The following is a 20,223-nucleotide window of genomic DNA, read 5'->3' as shown; positions in this document are numbered from 1 at the left end:
TGGGCTCACCATCGCTTCTTCATAGTTCGTAGGTTCGTCGTGGTCTAGTAACATAACCTCCAGAACAGCATTACTGTACCACTCTGGTGCGGATCTTACTCTAGTTGACCTACAAGGTTCAGTAACAACTTGATCTGAAGTTTCATGATCATCATCATTAACTTCCTCACTAATTGGTGTAGGTGTCACAGGAACCGGTTTCTGTGATGAACTACTTTCCAATAAGGGAGCAGGTACAGTTACCTCATCAAGTTCTACTTTCCTCCCACTCACTTATTTCGAGAGAAACTCCTTCTCTAGAAAGGATCCAAATTTAGCAACAAAAGTCTTGCCTTCAGATCTGTGATAGAAGGTGTACCCAACAGTTTCCTTTGGGTATCCTATGAAGACACATTTCTCCGATTTGGGTTCGAGCTTATCAGGTTGAAGCTTTTTCACATAAGCATCGCAGCCCCAAACTTTAAGAAACGACAACTTTGGTTTCTTGCCAAACCACAGTTCATAAGGCATCGTCTCAACGGATTTTGATGGTGCCCTATTTAACGTGAATGCAGCCGTCTCTAAAGCATAACCCCAAAATGATAGCGGTAAATCAGTAAGAGACATCATAGATCGCACCATATCTAGTAAAGTACGATTACGACGTTCGGACACACCATTACGCTGTGGTGTTCCGGGTGGCGTGAGTTGCGAAACTATTCCGCATTGTTTCAAATGAAGACCAAACTCGTAACTCAAATATTCTCCTCCACGATCAGATCGTAGAAACTTTATTTTCTTATTATGATGAATTTCAACTTCACTCTGAAATTCTTTGAACTTTTCAAATGTTTCAGACTTATGTTTCATTAAGTAGATATACCCATATCTGCTTAAATCATCTGTGAAGGGGAGAAAATAACGATACCCGCCGCGAGCCTCAACATTCATCGGACCACATACACCTGTATGTATGATTTCCAACAAATCTGTTGCTCGCTCCATAGTTCTGGAGAACGGCGTTTTAGTCATCTTGCCCATGAGGCACGGTTCGCAAGTACCAAGTGATTCATAATCAAGTGGTTCCAAAAGTCCATCAGTATGGAGTTTCTTCATGCGCTTTACACCAATATGACCTAAACGGCAGTGCCACAAATAAGTTGCACTATCATTATCAACTCTGCATCTTTTGACTTCAATATTATGAATATGTGTATCACTACTATCGAGATTCAACAAAAATAGACCACTCTTCAAGGGTGCATGACCATAAAAGATATTACTCATGTAAATAGAACAACCATTATTCTCTGATTTAAATGAATAACCGTCTCGCATCAAACAAGATCCAGATATAATGTTCATGCTCAACGCTGGCACCAAATAACAATTATTCAGGTCTAAAACTAATCCCGAAGGTAGATGTAGAGGTAGCGTGCCGACCGCGATCACATCGACTTTGGAACCATTTCCCACGCGCATCATCACCTTGTCCTTAGCCAACCTTCGCTTAATCCGTAGTCCCTGTTTCGAGTTGCAAATATTAGCAACAGAAACAGTATCAAATACCCAGGTGCTACTGCGAGCATTAGTAAGGTACACATCAATAACATGTATATCACATATACCTTTGTTCACCTTGCCATCCTTCTTATCCGCCAAATACTTGGGGCAGTTCCGCTTCCAATGACCAGTCTGTTTGCAGTAGAAGCACTCAGTCTCAGGCTTAGGTCCAGACTTGGGTTTCTTCTCCTGAGCAGCAACTTGTTTGCTGTTCTTCTTGAAGTTCCCCTTCTTCTTCCCTTTGCCCTTTTTCTTGAAACTGGTGGTCTTGTTAACCATCAACACTTGATGCTCCTTCTTGATTTCTACCTCCGCAGCCTTTAGCATTGCGAAGAGCTCGGGAATCGTCTTATCTATCCCTTGCATGTTATAGTTCATCACGAAGCTCTTGTAGCTTGGTGGCAGTGATTGAAGAATTCTGTCAATGACGCTCATCCGGAAGATTAACTCCCAGTTGAATCAAGTGATTGTTATACCCAGACATTCTGAGTATATGCTCACTAACAGAACTATTCTTCTCCATCTTACAGCTGTAGAACTTATTGGAGACTTCATATCTCTCAATCCGGGCATTTGCTTGAAATATTAACTTCAACTCCTGGAACATCTCATATGCTCCATGACGTTCAAAACGTCGTTGAAGTCCCGGTTCTAAGCCGTGAAGCATGGCACACTGAACTATCGAGTAGTCATCAACTTTGCTCTGCCAGACGTTCATAACATCTGGTGTTGCTCCTGCAGCAGGTCTGGCACCTAGCGGTGCTTCCAGGACGTAATTCTTCTGTGCAGCAATGAGGATAATCCTCAAGTTACAGACCCAGTCCGTGTAATTGCTACCATTATCTTTCAACTTTGCTTTCTCAAGTAACGCATTAAAATTCAAGGGAACAACAGCACGGGCCATCTATCTACAATCAACATAGACAAGCAAAATACTATCAGGTACTAAGTTCATGATAAATTTAAGTTCAATTAATCATATTACTCAAGAACTCCCACTTCGATAGACATCCCTCTAATCCTCTAAGTGATCACGTGATCCAAATCAACTAAACCATGTCCGATCATCACGTGAGATGGAGTAGTTTCAATGGTGAACATCACTATGTTGATCATATCTACTATATGATTCACGCTCGACCTTTCGGTCTCAGTGTTCCGAGGCCATATCTGCATATGCTAGGCTCGTCAAGTTTAACCTGAGTATTCCGCGTGTGCAACTGTTTTGCACCCGTTATATTTGAACGTAGAGCCTATCACACCCGATCATCACGGTGTCTCAGCACGAAGAACTTTCGCAACGGTGCATACTCAGGGAGAACACTTATACCTTGATAATTTAGTGAGAGATCATCTTATAATGCTACCGTCAATCAAAGCAAGATAAGATGCATAAAAGATAAACATCACATGCAATCAATATAAGTGATATGATATGGCCATCATCATCTTGTGCTTGTGATCTCCATCTCCGAAGCACCGTCATGATCACCATCGTCACCGGCACGACACCTTGATCTCCATCGTAGCATCGTTGTCGTCTCGCCAACTTATGCTCCTACGACTATCGCTACCGCTTAGTGATAAAGTAAAGCATTACAGGGCGTTTGCATTGCATACAATAAAGCGACAACCATATGGCTCCTGCCAGTTGCCGATAACTCGGTTACAAAACATGATCATCTCATACAATAAAATATAACATCATGCCTTGACCCTATCACATCACAACATGCCCTGCAAAAACAAGTTAGACGTCCTCTACTTTGTTGTTGCAAGTTTTACGTGGCTGCTACGGGCTGAGCAAGAACCGTTCTTTCCTACGCATCAAAACCACAACGATAGTTTGTCAAGTTAGTGCTGCTTTAACCTTCTCAAGGACCGGGCGTAGCCACACTCGGTTCAACTAAAGTTGGAGAAACTGACACCCGCCACCCACCTGTGTGCAAAGCACGTCGGTAGAACCAGTCTCGCGTAAGCGTACGCGTAATGTCGGTCCGGGCCGCTCCATCCAACAATACCGCCGAACCAAAGTATGACATGCTGGTAAGCAGTATCACTTGTATCGCCCACAACTCACTTGTGTTCTACTCGTGCATATAACATCTACGCATAAAACCAGGCTCTGATGCCACTGTTGGGAAACGTAGTAATTTCAAAAAATTTCCTACGCACACGCAAGATCATGGTGATGCATAGCAACGGGAGGGGAGAGTGTTGTCCACGTACCCTCGTAGACCGAAAGCGGAAGCGTTAGCACAACGCGGTTGATGTAGTGGTACGTCTTCACGATCGGACCGATCAAGTACCGAACGTACGGCACCTCCGAGCTCAGCACACGTTCAGCTCGATGACGTCCCTTGAACTCCGATCCAGCCGAGCTTTGAGGGAGAGTTTCGTCAGCACGACGGCGTGGTGACGATGATGATGTTCTACCGACGCAGGGCTTCGCCTGAGCACCGCTACAATATTATCGAGGTGGACTATGGTGGAGGGGGGCACCGCACACGGCTAAGAGATCCAAGGGATCAATTGTTGTGTCTAGAGGTGCCCCCTGCCCCCGTATATAAAGGAGCAAGGGGGGAGAGGCGGCCGGACAGGAGGAGGCGCGCCAGGGAGGAGTCCTACTCCCACCGGGAGGGGAGTAGGAATCCCCCCTTTCCTAGTTGGAGTAGGAGAAGGGGGAAGGAGGAGGGAAAGAGGAAGGAAAGGGGGCGCCGCCCCCCTCCTTGTCCAATTCGGACTAGAGGGGGAGGGGCCGCGCGGCCTGCCCTGGCCGCCCCTCCTCTTTCCACTAAGGCCCATCTTGGCCCATTAAACCCCCCCCCCCGGGGGGGGGTTCCGGTAACCCCCGGTACTCCGGTAAAATCCCGATTTCACCCGGAACACTTCCGATATCCAAATATAGGCTTCCAATATATCAATCTTTATGTCTCGACCATTTCGAGACTCCTCGTCATGTCCGTGATCACATCCGGTACTCCGAACTATCTTCGGTACATCAAAACACATAAACTCATAATATAACCGTCATCGAACTTTAAGCGTGCGGACCCTACGGGTTCAAGAACTATGTAGACATGACCGAGACACGTCTCCGGTCAATAACCAATAGCGGAACCTGGATGCTCATATTGGCTCCTACATATTCTACAAAGATCTTTATCGGTCAAACCGCATAACAACATACGTTGTTCCCTTTGTCATCGGTATGTTACTTGCCCGAGATTCGATCGTCGGTATCTCAATACCTAGTTCAATCTCGTTACCGGCAAGTCTCTTTACTCGTTCCGTAATACATCATCTCGCAACTAACTCATTAGTCACAATGCTTGCAAGGCTTATAGTGATGTGCATTACCAAGAGGGCCCAGAGATACCTCTCCGACAATCGGAGTGACAAATCCTAATCACGAAATACGCCAACCCAACAAGTACCTTCGGAGACACCTGTAGAGCACCTTTATAATCACCCAGTTACGTTGTGACGTTTGGTAGCACACAAAGTGTTCTTCCGGTAAACGGGAGTTGCATAATCTCATAGTCATAGGAACATGTATAAGTCATGAAGAAAGTAATAGCAGAATACTAAACGATCGAGTGCTAAGCTAACGGAATGGGTCAAGTCAATCACATCATTCTCCTAATGATGTGATCCCGTTAATCAAATGACAACTCATGTCAATGGCTAGGAAACATAACCATCTTTGATCAACGAGCTAGTCAAGTAGAGGCATACTAGTGACACTCTATTTGTCTATGTATTCACACAAGTATTATGTTTCCGGTTAATAAAATTCTAGCATGAATAATAAACATTTATCATGATATAAGGAAATAAATAATAACTTTATTATTGCCTTTAGGGCATATTTCCTTCAATGCCTACTACTACGTGGAGACCGCCGACGACCAGGAGTAGTTAGGTGGCTCCCAGGCAGGAGGCCTTGCCTTTTCGATCGTTGTTGCTTTTGTGCTAGCCTTCTTAAGGCAAACTTGTCTAACTCATGTCTGTACTCAGATATTGTTGCTTCCGCTGACTCTTGTGTATTCGAGCTTATGTATTCAAGCCCTCGAGGCCCCTGGCTTGTAATATAAAGCTTGTATTATTTTAATTTGTGTCTAAAGTTGTGTTGTGATATCTTCCCGTGAGTCTTTGATCTTGATCGTACACATTTGCGTGTATGATTAATGTACGATTGAATCGAGGGCGTTACACATGACAATTAACATGTTTCTAAGAAGACTCACAAAACAAAGCTTGGGGATGTCCACGACATCCCTATTCTTCAACAACCCTTTGTTTTTTCGACTATATACTGCACGACAACAACCTCACAACCCTTAATAGATACAAAGAAAGAAAAGGAGGTGGGGGTAGAGTAGGGCGTTTTGATGCCCAGGCTCATCTGCACCCGGTTAGAAAAAAATTCGTAAAAAATTCAAAACAAATTCAAAAAATTCCAAATAAAATTTGTGTGGTAGACAATTTGATGCGTGAGGCCCGCTTCAAATTTCAAGTCATTTGGTCATATGAGCAGCTCTCAGCAAAAAAGACAAATCGGGCCAAAACAGTACATGAACAGTAAGCATTTTTACTGACCCCATGAAGAATAAGTATACTATTGTATTATTCAACCCCGAAAATAGGTGTGTATTATTTGAAAAATACAAAATTAGATTTTCCTAAGCTACGGGCCGAGCCAGGTTGGGCCCGCGCTTGGCATTCAAGGCCAGGCTTTCCAAAGCCCGACCCAAAACCTGGCCCGACCCGGTCAATGCCTAGGTCATTAATAAAGCGGTCGGAGTTGGATATTTGCTATGGTTGAGAGTTTATCACAGAAAAAACTGATGGAGTTGGTTGTCACCCTTTGGGCAATCTGGACGGCAAGGCGAAAGGTGATTCATGAAAGTGTCCTGCAGAGTCCACATGCAACCCACTCTTCGTGACCAGCTTCGTCGCCGAACACGGTCGGGGCTCCCTCCCGCCAAAGTTGGAGATCTCTAGGAGAAGGCTTTGTAAAGATTGATGCTGATGGCGGATTTTTGAGGAATGGTGGGCGAGGGGCAGCCAGGGGTCTACAGAGGTTATAATGGAGTGTTTTTGGGTTCATCGGCGATGGTCTTTGCAGGGATTAACGACGCGGCCACACTTGAAACCTTGGCACGCAGGGAAGCTCTTTCACTAGCCCTAGACCTCATGGTGGACAGAATCGTTGTTGCTTGTGGTTCAAAAACGGCAGTAGTGAACATTAGCAGGGGTATGGAAGGAAGATATTCAACCATTGTCAAGGAAATTGCTTTACGATCGAGGGAGTTTTCCACGTGTGATATCAAATTCGAAGGCTGATCTTCCAACTGAAAAGCACATAATTTAGCTAGATTTTCTAGTTCTCTAGATGTTGGAGGCCATGCAGTGGCGAATCTAGCATGACATTGGAGGGTAGGCTTAAAACATATAGTTTCTAAGTCTACTCAGCATATGCATTGCAATTATTGCACTTAAAACACCAGAATATACTTGTCAAGTGGTATATTTAGCTTAATTATGATTTTGGAGGGTAGGCTTAAGCCTATTGAAGCCTCCCTAGTGGAATCGCCACTGAGGCCATGTGTGGCTAGGGGATCTCCATGAGAGAGTGGATTTTTGGAACCCAGGTGTATTGGAGGACTTTATTTTAAATACTTTAAAAATCACATTTAAAGTTTCAAACAATTCCGAAAAGAATTCTACGTGATCATATGGACATATATTACATATGTGTAAAGTTTGGTGATGAAATAAGTAAACATGTAAGCTATACAAAAATGATAAAATGCTGATTTCCAAATAGCGAATAATACATGCACTGTTTATTTTTTCCAAAATCACAATTTTGTCATTTTTGTGTAACTCACATGGTTATTTATTTCAGCATCAAAATTTGCACATGTATAATATACATCCATATAAACATGTTGATTTATTTTCGGAATTTTTTGAAACTTCAGAATAGCATTTTGGCACTATTTGAAATATAGGGCTCCAATGTACCCGTCCTTCAAAGTGACTTTTTGATCTCCATGATCCCCTAATTATTCATGTAAACCTTGACACTATGGTTAAAAAAAAAGCGGTCGGCTTGATCTTTTTAAAAAAGAGACACCACTAAGGGCACGCCGCGAGCGTCTTTCCCTCCTCGTCGCCGTCGTCTGGTTTTGTATATACAAAAGCAGAGGCGGGGCGCCTCCACCTCCATCCCCTCGAGACCCGACCAGCCAGCATACCACACACGAACCACCAGCCATGGACGCCAACTGGGGCGTCGGCGTTGGCGTTGACCTGAACGCCCCGCCGCCCACCGGCGAGGACTGGCGCGCCCAGCTCCTGCCCGAGGCGCGCAGCAGGGTCGTCAACAAGATGTATGTATGGACTCTCAGCTCGATCTGCTCTGCTCTGCTTTCCCCTCCCTCTAAAGTTCTAACCCATATTCATTCGATCCTTCCTCCGCGTTTGCTTTCGGGTTTCCAAGGGATTTCCCGCGTGTTTTCTCTGGTCGATCTTGTCGTCGATCCATCCGATAGAGCTTCGATCTAGCCATGTCCTTAGCGGCGGCAACAGATTCTCCGTCGTCGATCTACACACAAGCCCCCCTCCAGTTTCTGCGCCTCTGTACTATACCATACTCAGTCAAAACTGACTGACTAATCAACTTCCTAATCAGTCCAGCCTAATCACTTCATTTAGCTTAACTAGGACTAAATTATATCTGAACAATTTAGCACACAGATGTCACAACGTTTGATCTCCTAGGGGAAACCATGCTCTTAGTGCTGTGCCGGGATGCAGTTTTGTTCTGAAACTAGACTTCTTCCTATGCAGTATGCTTCCCCAAGTGGATATATATTCCCCAAATGTTCAGAATCACGCCTTGGTCTTAGCAAAGTCGAAAATTACGCCTTGCTTATAGGAATTCAGAATTGGAGATCTACCTCAATTGGCTGCTCTGCCTACTCGTTCCACCATACATCTCAGATGCCACATATTTTATCCACACTTTGCATTATACGTGTAGAATGGAATGTCTGAAGAAGCATCTGCCGGTATCTGTGCCAGAGGGACTGAACGAACTTCAAATCATCGCTGTGCGGTTCGAAGACAAGATTTATACTGCAGCGACCAGCCAGGTAATTTAATCCATCTTGGCAGCTACTCGAAGCAGAGCACAGTCTATTTTATTTTTAGTTATGGGGGTCAAACAAGGTTTATGGGCTAATAATAGAGCAGAACTGTCTCCAAATGTTGTAGAGGATACTGTTTAAGTCATGTTAAGTACCATGTATAACTATGATTCAAATGTTAAAAGCTGAACCACCTTCTCGAGCGTGCTAAGCTGCTAATCAACCAGAACTGTTGGTCGCAAGCCACTATTAGTAATTTGGTACAAAACTTTACATTGTTTTCCTTTGTATTACCCAGTCTGATTATTTGCGGAAGATCTCTCTGAAAATGCTATCTATGGAGACGAAGACACAGCAGGCTCCTGGAAATGCTCAAGTGATTCCAAATCAAATGAACCTCGGTCAAGGTATCATATACAGTGAACTGAGTGTTGCACATTTTATCGTTTTCGCCTGGATATCGTTTTTGTTGCATCAAACGCTGAGATTGTGTGCTTTAATGCATTAAATCGACCTCTACCCTCTCCAGCATCATGTTTAAGAATGCCCGACGGAACCCCCTGGCGGCCCACCCAAGGTTCAGACCCCGCTGCAGTCGCTGCTGCCGTCGCCGCTGCCGCTGCCGCCACCGGCGTTGATCCGAACGCCCCGGCCCCCACCGGAGGCGATTGGCGCCCCCAGCTTCAGCCTGAGGCGCGCAGCAGGATCGTCAATAAGATGTAGGGACTGTAATTGATTCGCTTTGCTTTCCCCTCCCTCCAATCATATTAATTCGATCCTTCTCCACTTTTTCGGTTTCTCACATACAAAAAAGAGAAATTTCCTGCATGTTTTCGGGTCAATGTTGTCATCGATCCATCTGATATATCTTTGATTCAGTCATATTCATAGTGGTAGCAACAGATTCGTCGTCAATCTACACACAAGCTCCCAGTTTCTGTGCTCTATTCTTATGTCAATAATGCTTGCTGGGGGATTGACTAATGAACTTCATATTGCACCTGCTTTGAATCCAGTCTAATTACTTCATTTAATTATAATTAAATTATATCTAAACAGTTTAGCACAAGTTTATTGACAAAGAGGTCCAGATTTGTCATGGCACACACAAATACAGTATAACACAGATATCACAACGTTTGATCTCATAGGGGAAACCATGCTATTAGTACTGTGCCGGATGCAATTTTGTTCTGAAACTAGAGTTTCTTGTATGCTTCCCCAAGTGATATTCCTCACATGATCACGAGTCATGAGTCATGACTAAATCAACCCGCGCAGCACCTCCTTGGTCTTATCAAAGCGAAAATTATGCCTTGCCTATAGGAATGGAGGGTGTATATGGTTGAGAATTGGCTGCTCTGCCTACTCGTCCCACCTTACATCTCAGATGCCAGATATTTCATTGCACACTGTGCATCTTCCAATTTATTCACATTTTGCATTATACGTGTAGAATGGAATGTCTGAAGAAGCATCTGCCAGTATCAGGGCCAGAGGGTCTGAACGAACTTGAAAAAATCGCTGTGGGATTCGAAGAGAAGATCTATGCTGCAGCGACCAGCCAGGTAATTTAACCTATCTTGGTGTCTACTCGGAGCAGAGCACATTTTTGTAGTTATGGATGTCAAACAAGGTTTGTGGGCTAATAATAGAGCAGAACTGTCTCCAAATGTTGTAGAAGATTTTTTACATCATGTTTAAGTACCTTCAGCAGTTTACCTTTTTTGGGATACCTTGGGTGACTTTTTTGCTCTCCAGCTGCCAACGTTTTCTTTACCTGCTCTTGGGAACATATCCTGATTTTTGTCATGCTTGCAAACACATACACATTTTTCTGCGGTTGCCGGGACTTGAACTGGGGCCATGGGTGTGTCAACGCCCACACTCAACCATTTGGAGCATATCTGAGTTATTTTAGCATTTTCACACTTAGTACACATACAAATAGTAAGTTAATAAGCTACTATATTTTAAATCTTTTTAATTATGTTACATAAATGATAGACCAAAATGCTGACCATGATCTTGGTTATTATCGACCACATGTTGAATCTTGTAGTGAACTGTCTCCTGATGGGTGGAACTGTTGGTCGCAAGCCACTATTAGTAATTTGGTATAAAGCTTTACATTGTTTTCTTTTGTATTACCCAGTCTGATTATTTGCGGAAGGTTTCTCTGAAAATGCTATCTATGGAGACGAACACATAACAAGCTCCTGGAAATGCTCAAGTGATTCGAAATCAAAATAACACCGGTCAAGGTATCATATACAGATGAGACAGTAAACTGAGTACTGCACATTTTATCATGTTCGCTTGGATATCAATTTGTTTTATTGCATCATGTGCTGAGAGTATGTGCTTTGTTGCATTAAATCAATATCCATCCTCTCCAGCATCATGTATAAGAAATTTGCATCTAACTTGTGTGTCATGTGTCCGTAGTTATTGAACCCGGAGCGGTGATCGACACGGTAAGGGCCTTAGTTCAGTGTTCAGACCGCCGGTTTAGCGGTCCAACCTGTTGGTTAAATAAAATATTATGTATGGTTTTTTGTCTGTTAGTATGGTAGAAACAATGTTAAGTACAAAGATAACAAACGAGCACAGCCTAGTTAGTTATGGTCCAAACAATGTTAAAGATGGTCCAAGTGCTTCCACCTACAGAATATTTTACTGACCCCTGGTTTATGCCGGTTCACAAAAGGTTGATTGGATCAACCTTCACTGTGAACCAGATTGGAACAGGGCTTGGTTCCGGTTTGTTCTGGTCGGTTTTAATAACTATGCATGTGTCAGTAGCAGTATTGCGAAAAAGTCCATTTTTTAGGTTGAACGATTGCAAAAGTTCATTTTTCAACTTTGAACTTGCAATCTGGTTGTTTTCAACCTTGAATTACTAAATCAGTTTACTTTAGTCCCTTGGCCCTATCCAAAGTGGTTTCGTGGTGATACATCATCAGCTTATACAAGCCAACGGGAATTTATGTAACAAAATTTAAAAAAATAAAAAATCATAATCATAATGTTTTTAAGGAAAAATATATTTTTTAAAGGAAATTTATGATGCTACACTTCATATCATTCATCAACTATTATTTACTTGCTTGTTCTTGCATGTTTCTTGTACTCCCATTCACTGTAAGTGCGATGTCTATGTCATGTCGATGCTGAAATTTATTGTTGAGCAGATTGTATGTCATAAGCATCTAAATCAGCATGCATTCATTTTATCCTCTGCTCTTGTATGTCATACGCATCTAGATCAGCATGCATTCATTTTATCATCTGCTCTTGAATGTCTTGCGATCATTCAACGTGCTCACTTGACTTGTTGATATGGCCAGATGCATAAGCTGACGATTAATGCGATACTGAGTTCGCTAGCAAGTATGATGACTAGGTGTATTCTCAGTTGGCTGTTCGTGTGGGGATTGCGTCTCTCCATTCTCGAGTGTGATGTATATTTCCACTGCCAAATGAGGAAGTTGTGCTTGTGCCCTTAGCGCCATTGAGGTGCCATGTACTCCCTCCGTAAACTAATATAAGAGTGTTTAGATTACTACTTTAATGATCTAAACGCTCTTATATTAATTTACAGAGGGAGTAATAAGTTAGACGTTGTGTAAGACTATTGTTGTTTAATGTATGGAATTTCTGTATCGACCGTGCTTCCTAGCTTTGAATGATCCTGGGGCTAGTGAGCCGACTAGATAGGAAAGCGAGGCTGGATTAACAATTTGAAGCCGATAATGTTTAAACAGTGTATGACTAGCTAACTATGTACTTATATATATATACAAACAAAGATATAATTGTAATGTCTATGATCTGGCCAGGGAAAGTTATTGCGCTTTGGACATGGTTAAGACATCTCCATTGTCTGATTTGAAAACTTCACGGCACACGTTAATATTAAGACACTAGTAGAAAAATGGGGACTAAAGAGTCGTTACTAATGCCTCTCCCCTTTAGTCCCGGTTCTTACACGAACCAGGACTAAAGGCCGCGGCCACGTGGAGCTCCACCTTTAGTCCCGGTTGGTGGGAAATTTTATGATTTTTTTTTAATTTTTTTTATTTTCAAATTTCTGAATTATTTTAACCTCTAATCTCTAATCACCACCCCTCATCACTGCTCAATTTATCCTCTAATCTCTAATCACCCCTCATCATTCCAAATCATCTAACTTCTCGGACGGTCACCCATCCTCTCACTACTCCAGCCTGAGCACGCTTAACTTCCGGATTCTGTTCTCCCTCGTTTTCAAGTCTGCACTTGTTGTTTTCCTGACAATAATGAGTTGTCAATCCTATTAACCCTCAGGAATTTAGCTTGAGCATGAAGTGACACATTTCACTGTTTGAGTTTGAAACTATAGTTTTAACAAACAATAATTATTTAGTAACACTAATATTTCTTGAATAATTTGTTTGACCACAGTTTGACCAGATTTGACCAAAATTCAAAAAAACTGAAATAATTATTTAGTAACACTAATATTCTAGAATAATTAGTTTGACCACATTTTTTCCAAAAAAAAAATTTGAAACTATATTTTTTTCTGTTACTAGTGGCGCACCTAGCAAATGGTGCGCCACTAGTAAGTTTGAAATTTTTTCGATTTTTTTCCACTCTAGATCTTAAAAGCCCCGTAACTTTTTTTGTTAGGTTTTTGAGGATTTTGAAAATGTTTAATGGGGTTCCCCCGTTAAATTCGGATGTAACTATTCGAGTAGATGATTTTTCATATAAATTTTTTTAATCCGAGTTCGTATGCAAAAGTTATGCCCATTTTACAAATTCCAGAGAGATTTTGCAAATAAAGTCGAAATTCATATTTGTAAATTTTCCCAACAACTAGACCACATATCACATGGGAAACTTATTTTATTTTATTTTTTTGACATTTTCATCATTTTCTTTTGTTTTTTCTAAAACTGAAAAGGCGGTCGAGGGGGGGTGGTAGAGTTTGAAAATGGGACCTTTAGTACCAGTTCGTGCCATGAACCGGTACTAATGCCTCAAAGCCCATTAGTACCCGTTGGTGCCACCAACCGGTACTAATGGGCATCGCACCCTTTAGTCCCGGTTCGTGGCACCAACCGGGACTAAAGGGCCCAGGTGAACCGGGACTAATGCCTTAGCCGCACGAACCGTGACCAATGCTCACATTAGTCTCGGTTCGTGACTGAACCGGGACTAATATGAATACTGTCCTGTGACCAAAGCCCTGTTTTTACAATAGAAATGTCAAAGAAGAAAATAAGGGAATACTCCGTTTCATGCCCTTAGTTGGTTCCTATTTGAACTAAAACCACGCCCTCTGCTTGGTTTTGCCCCTAAAGTTGAACGCCTGAATGGACTCGACGAAAACAAAAGCAAATCAATCTCTCTTTCTCTCTCCCTCCCTCCCCATCTCTCCCTTACACACACGCGCGCGCGCACCCACCCACCCCCACACACACACGGGGTGACCGGAGAGCCTCAGTGGGCGGCGAGGCAACAATGTCACTTCCAGTTCCAGTCGGCGTTGTTCGTCATCCACGCAACCATCGACCACCCCAAGCCTAGCCTCCATGTCCTAGGCGAAGGAATCGACGAGAGTTCCCGTGAAGCACCACCTCGGTCTTCTTCCCCGTCTGCGGTTAGATGCCGCCGCAACCCAATCTCCTCCGCTTCGCCCCGTCGCTCTTCCTATACTCTCTCATCTCTGAATACTGTTTATTCCATTACTATCCGGTGTCCACCTTGCGCTAATACAAATGCACTAACAATCCATCTTAGTTTCCACTTGCCATTAGCTTATACACAAATCACATTTTCTCACAATAAATTGGAGCAACTTTGCCTAGCCTAAGAAACTACACAAAAAGCTAGAAATTTGTAAGAAAGTAACATCCATGGAAAAAATTTGTAGTAGAAGGTGATATTACAGAAGTAAGCGCGCCTTGTCGCCGGTCGGTAGACTTGCCTTGATGAGCTCAGAAGTTCCTGAATAAGATTGTTAGGAATCTATTGGTCTGTTGACCATAATGCGAGTTCGGGTGAGGTCTGATCTTATACTGGCATGCACAAGTCATCTGGTGGCCGTCACAAGGCACGCCATTAATTCAGAAAGATTTCCTGCTAGGTATCTAGCATAGGAAACCGGTCCTATTTGCTAGCCAGGGCCCGTGGGAGGGATACCTCAAGAATTCTTGTCTGAATCAAAGCTAACTTAAAAGTGCTACTTGGCATCTGTCCTTACGCTCGCAGAAGAGCTAACACTTTGAGTTCCCTTCACAACAAAGCTCTCTTGAATCGCTGCAGAACCATTGGTGGGATGCCAACAATAGTTGGGCGATCAAACAGAACTGCTGTCGCTCTTCTGGAGCCGTGCGGCCAGAAGTGTGACGCCGTCAGAGTGATGCTCCGGCGATTTAAGCCACCGTCAGGGTGATGCCTAGGTGTTCACAGAACTCTCAAAGCAGAGGTCTGAGGTCTATGCATCGTCAGGATTGCCGTCAGTGTGATGCCTCGGCATCTGCGGTTCTGCCAGAGGTCCGCTCGTTTTAATTCCAGAACCATCAGGGGTCTTCAAATAGCGGGCTTGGGCCTCTTCTGTCCTCCGTGGATACACCCCGCGCCCGCGGCATCGTCACCAACCATGCAAAACTATCAGCAGAATATAACATCAATACGAGAATAAACTGAATCATGGTTGGGCTACAGGTGGATCTTCTAGTTTTGCTCAAAATCATATTTGTTGAGAGAGCATATTGGGTACTGCCTGAGGCAGAATGGCATCCATGATACTGAATGGAAGAAATACTTGCTAAAATAACATTGAGCTTTAACATAAGAGGTCAAAACATGGGGATATATATGTCACAGACACATAATCTAAGCATTGTAATGTATATCATTGGATACAACTAAATCTTCAGATAAAAATAGGTGACATTGTACAATTCCAACTAAATCTTCTGTGCACATACAGGTTGCGGTAGTCGAAGCTGCGGCGGCGAGGCCCTGTGGTATACGATGACTGGCTGCAGGTTGCCCGTTGGCGCCAGCCGTGCCTGGTTTTGTCCTTCTGAGTGTTCCGTTAGAGTTGGAGTTGCGCTGTCTGGCCGCAGGAGGCTGAGGTTTTGGCATCGATCTTCATGCAGCTTCACGTGTCTGCTACAGTGTGGGTTGAGTCGACGATCGCCTACGGCGAAGTAGGAGTCGTTTGCTCAGAGTGTAAGGATGGCGATGACGCCTCTAGGGGAGGAGTGATGACGATGACGCCTGCGTGCGGTCTCGTCGAGGCCCTCTTTGGAGTGGTGTGCGTGGGGCTTTCTATGTGTGCCGCTCAGCGGTTGTGAGGGTTTTAGCCCGGTTCTCCATAATTAACTGCAATCTGGTTTTCGCTCGGTTTTCCCTAATTAACCGAGCAACTCTCTTCTGCTTAATTAATCGATGAGGCAAAACTTTTGCCTCCGTTTCGAAAAAATAGCAAACTTTCTTTTTTCAAAAATAGACCATGAGCCCAGCTTTTAATAGAAAGCTTCGAATAATACGTAATCTTTAAGCTCATAGTAAACTTCGTATATGCTTTAGATATTTCTATGCAAAGACCAATGCTAATCGTACAAGTGCAGTCAAGTTTCAGAAGATATAGACCAACCAAAGGAACATTGCATATATTTTTTTTAGAAAAGGAGGAGGACCCCGGCCTCTTCATCTGAACGATGTGTGCAACCACTTCATTAGTTGTTCACACAAGACCGTACAAAGTCATACAACAGTAAAACTAAAGCCACCATCTAGGCAACATCTGTCGCTACTCCTAACCAGTTGATGAAGGGGCGCTGACAGTCTAGGCCTAATACCAAACAGACATCGCATCCAAACCTAACATCTAAGACCTGAGGTCCCAACCAGGATGCCTGCCGGGTATGGGGCACCCACCAGTCCGGCGCACTCCTCAACCAGGACGCCTACCGAGTATGAGGCCGCCGCAGCCACCTGCCACCAATCCATCTTCAGTGCTATACTGCTGCATGAACCTTGCCCGGTCTTGCTGCCGCCGACGCCACCATGGCGCCAGACAGCTCCACCGCCCTGCGCTCGTCCATCAACACACGCCCACCGGCGAGACCCCGCTGCTCCATGCCGATGAGACCCGCCGTTGTCGACGTGCCAGATGCCACGCCGCTCCTCCTTCGCGAACACCACCTACTGCCACTGGTCCCATCCCCTCCGCCTGCAGTTCCTCTAACCGAGCATCCAAACGCCCAGGTGATGCCTCCAATAAGGGTACGACACTCGCAGTGCCGCCGCCGCCCAATCGCAGGAGATTATGGGTTTTCACCCGGGCATGGTTTCGGGGTGGAGGGCAGGGACCTCGACGGCGCCTGCAAGGAGGAAAACAGCGACCCTGGTCGTCGCCACCGTCGGGATGAACGAGTCACCCAGAGTTTCCTCCGGTCCGATGTCATCTCAACCAGCTCTCGCGAATGCACCGAGGCCGACGACCGCGATCGTAAGCCGTCAAGTGCAGCGGGAGAGAGCCTGCAGCGCGAAGGAGATCCACCGGCAACTCACCGCCCACGCGGTCCAGACGCCGTCCATCCACCCCCCGTCCACACCGCCCGAGGCCGCTGCCCCGGCATCCACCCACCGCACACATCCCGTCGAGACATGGAGGAATACCCTCACCGCCGCCACCAGGATTCACCACACCGCGAAAACACCAAGCCGGGCAGGACGAGGCAAGGCCACGCCGGCCAAATCCGTGCGGATCCGGTGAACCCCGGCCCACCAGCCGCCGGATCAGAGGATCTGGCTCCGATCCCAGGGCCGAGGCGGCCGGATCTGACGGGCGGCGCCGTCCCAGGCGAAGGCGCAGGGCGACAACACCGAAGGCAACGGCCGCCGCAGAGGGTCGGTCTCGGCGGCCACCAGGGAGACGCGGGTTGCGGCGGCCGATGCAGGGTGGGGGACTCGCCAGAGGCCAAGGCGGGTGCGCGGGGAAGCCGCCGCCTACCGCCGAGCGGGCAAGCCCGATGACGGCTGCCGGCAGCGGCGGGGGAGGAGGAGAAGGGGAGGCAGGGAACCGGCGGCGGCGTAGGGTTTCGCCCCCGAATCCCGAATATGGGTGCCAGAATCATTGGAAGGATTAAAGCACAAATGAAAAATGAACAAGCATATGTAGAAGATGAAGGAACCTGATGGGTCCAACTGTATTGCACTAGATTCTGAAGCAGAAGCAGTGGAGCGATCAACCGATTCCTTGGCACTAGCAAGCAACGCACTGTATTTTACCCATTGTGCTTTTGCATTCCCAGTCACTAACCACTGTGTGAGAATGGGAGAAGAAATAGTAAATTACCAGCGGTTAGGATTGAAGAATTGGATGGAAGAATTCTCCACAAGAGGGTTTACGTTATTCTCCTACGATGTGGCTCCAATTATGTCAATTCCTTTACATTTTCCCCATTGGCATGCTCCCTCACCGACCAAAAACCTAAGAAAACAATGAATAACTTAGCAACTCAGGATTACAGGTAAGATGGGCAGGTGACAGACAAATGATACAAAGGCTTTACATTTGCATTACATATTTCAGCATTAAACATGATTAGAAGATAACACAAGGCGGAACAGTCATGACACAGAAAATTGACACAAGGGCAGAGAAATTGCTGAAAAGAAAAGGTTATGGGTAACCAAAACGTGTAAGAAGCTTGAATTTTGTGATTAAATAGATGGGAGGTATCCGACCAAGGAGTGAAGAGCCTGAAATTTGTTCATTTGCCAAGTGCAATGCAACTTGGATGGGATTCTTTACACCTGATCTACAAGAAACAGAAAGTACGGTCAGAGCTTTAAGCTTCTCTGATTGTCAATATACTACGTGCATATGAACAGTATCTCTTTTAAGCTTCTAGTACTTTGGAGGATCAAGTTTTAGTACATTTTTCCACAGGTACGTTGCACAGCTCCGACAGCTCCATAGGAACCTGCAGTTCCATCCATGATACTTGCATCGCATCCGACCCGACCACTCTCGGTGAAACTTGAACCTCGGCCAGCATTGGTGATGGGGTCATCCTAGTCAGGCACAGATGAGAATAAGAACTTAGTTACATACTACATCCTTGTAAAAAGCAAGCTCCCATGATACCATCATCATATCATGTACTTGAACTAGGCCATCACAGACTTGATTAAATATAGTAGGGTCCTAAACCTGGATTGTGCAACTAATGCAAAACCAAGTCCTCTACTTCCTTATTTCGACACTAGTAAATTCGTGACTATATATACATACACCAAACAGTTGTTTGCTCACATAATCTGTTAACGAACAAGTTATGTAGATAGACGCTGCGTGCGTCCGTCCACAGGGAACGAAGCGTACCTCCAGCACTCGAATGGCAGCCGCAACGGCGTCAAGACTCGTGCCACCGCCCTGCAAACACGCAAGGAGCATTAGGAATTATTGACCAGAGCAGGGCTAGCTAAATGGATGCTTCTATCAAGTGTGCCATCGTCGCATCACAGTATGACACACGGACACTATGGGAGGTAGACAGACAGACATACTTGAGATTCAGATAACAGTAACTCAGGCATCGGAAATGCAGACCCACAGATGCCAAGCAAACCAGGGCCCCTTCCTGGAACAACCCTCAGCAAACTAGGCCACTAGTATGATTTCCTGGGGGGCTGATCTGACCGACAGTGTAATGCCCATCGATCCATACCCAGAAGCCTTCCCACTACTCTATTGCCGCACTCTATTGCTGTACTAATCTTCAGGTAAATGAAATCCCCCACGCTGGAGCCCTCGGCGAGTCCGCGTGCATGAATCCGAGCGACACAGGCAGCACGGGGTAACCAGGGGACTACATAGGAGGGGGAGGGGGAGGAGGAGAGGAGAGGAGAGCGGACCTCGCCATGGCCATGTCTGTCTGACCGCGGGACAGAGAGACGACGATGGTTTTGAAAAATACGCGACGGAGCAGCCGGTTTGCGCGCGGGGACGGGTGCTGTTTTGCGGTTTGGTCCCCGAAGAAGGCCGTATTCGCGGGAAGGAAAGAAAAATGCGTGCAGGGGAGGCAGGAGAGACGGGCGGGACGAGATGCTTTCCATTCTCGTCCGACCTTATCTTATCTGCTGGCGCTGCTGAGGTTGCGTGTCTTGAGCCCCGCCTGCGCGTCTTCAGTGCGAGACAGACAGATAGGTCTGACGGTGAGCGGGGTGTTAGGTGAGCGAGAATTAGTTGTTGTGCGATGCGTGGTTGGTCGGAACTGTGGGCTTCTAGGCATGACGTAATGTGGCAGGGTGTTTTGCCCAAATATCCACTCTTGGTCCCATGAGCAAAAACACTTCGCGCCTTATAACTTACACATGATCCATGACCGCAATGCCAAGTCGCTAGCACATCGCTGGTACAACATCTCCAACTCCGTCATGAAGGGTTGCAGTGTGATTGCACAAGTGGAGAGAATGTTGCCACGGGGTGTGTCAAAAGCACAGATCG

General features: G+C 45.3%; 1 protein-coding gene and 1 long non-coding RNA gene across 2 annotated transcripts; one reads left to right on the top strand and one right to left on the bottom strand.

Moving 5' to 3' along the window:
• Positions 1-7,710: 7,710 nt before the first annotated feature.
• Positions 7,711-12,530, top strand: LOC109763339 (uncharacterized). Its single transcript, XM_020322176.4, has 7 exons — positions 7,711-7,943; positions 8,597-8,708; positions 9,001-9,109; positions 9,232-9,421; positions 10,159-10,270; positions 10,858-10,966; positions 12,053-12,530. Exons 1-6 carry the CDS (start codon positions 7,828-7,830, stop codon positions 10,912-10,914), a joined length of 696 nt encoding a protein of 231 aa, XP_020177765.1. The 5' UTR covers positions 7,711-7,827; the 3' UTR covers positions 10,915-10,966; positions 12,053-12,530.
• Positions 12,531-18,266: 5,736 nt separating this feature from the next.
• On the bottom strand, positions 18,267-19,213 carry LOC123497188 (uncharacterized). Its single transcript, XR_012203956.1, has 2 exons — positions 19,099-19,213; positions 18,267-18,788 (listed from the first exon to the last, which is right to left on the bottom strand). It is a non-coding gene; the product is annotated as an uncharacterized lncRNA (long non-coding RNA).
• Between the last annotated feature and the right edge of the window lie 1,010 nt (positions 19,214-20,223).

The sequence above is a fragment of the Aegilops tauschii genome, chromosome 2 (genome assembly GCF_002575655.3).
Source record: "Aegilops tauschii subsp. strangulata cultivar AL8/78 chromosome 2, Aet v6.0, whole genome shotgun sequence".
Lineage (NCBI taxonomy): Eukaryota > Viridiplantae > Streptophyta > Magnoliopsida > Poales > Poaceae > Aegilops > Aegilops tauschii.
This window is presented reverse-complemented; position numbering and strand designations above follow the sequence as displayed.

Excerpts from the sequence above, each read along its gene's own strand:
- LOC109763339 (XM_020322176.4), top strand. The coding sequence starts at position 7,828 with ATGGACGCCAACTGGGGCGTCGGCGTTGGCGTTGACCTGAACGCCCCG. Across the intron at positions 7,944-8,596 it reads AGCAGGGTCGTCAACAAGAT|AATGGAATGTCTGAAGAAGC; the intron begins GTATGTATGGAC and ends TTATACGTGTAG. Across the intron at positions 8,709-9,000 it reads ATACTGCAGCGACCAGCCAG|TCTGATTATTTGCGGAAGAT; the intron begins GTAATTTAATCC and ends TGTATTACCCAG.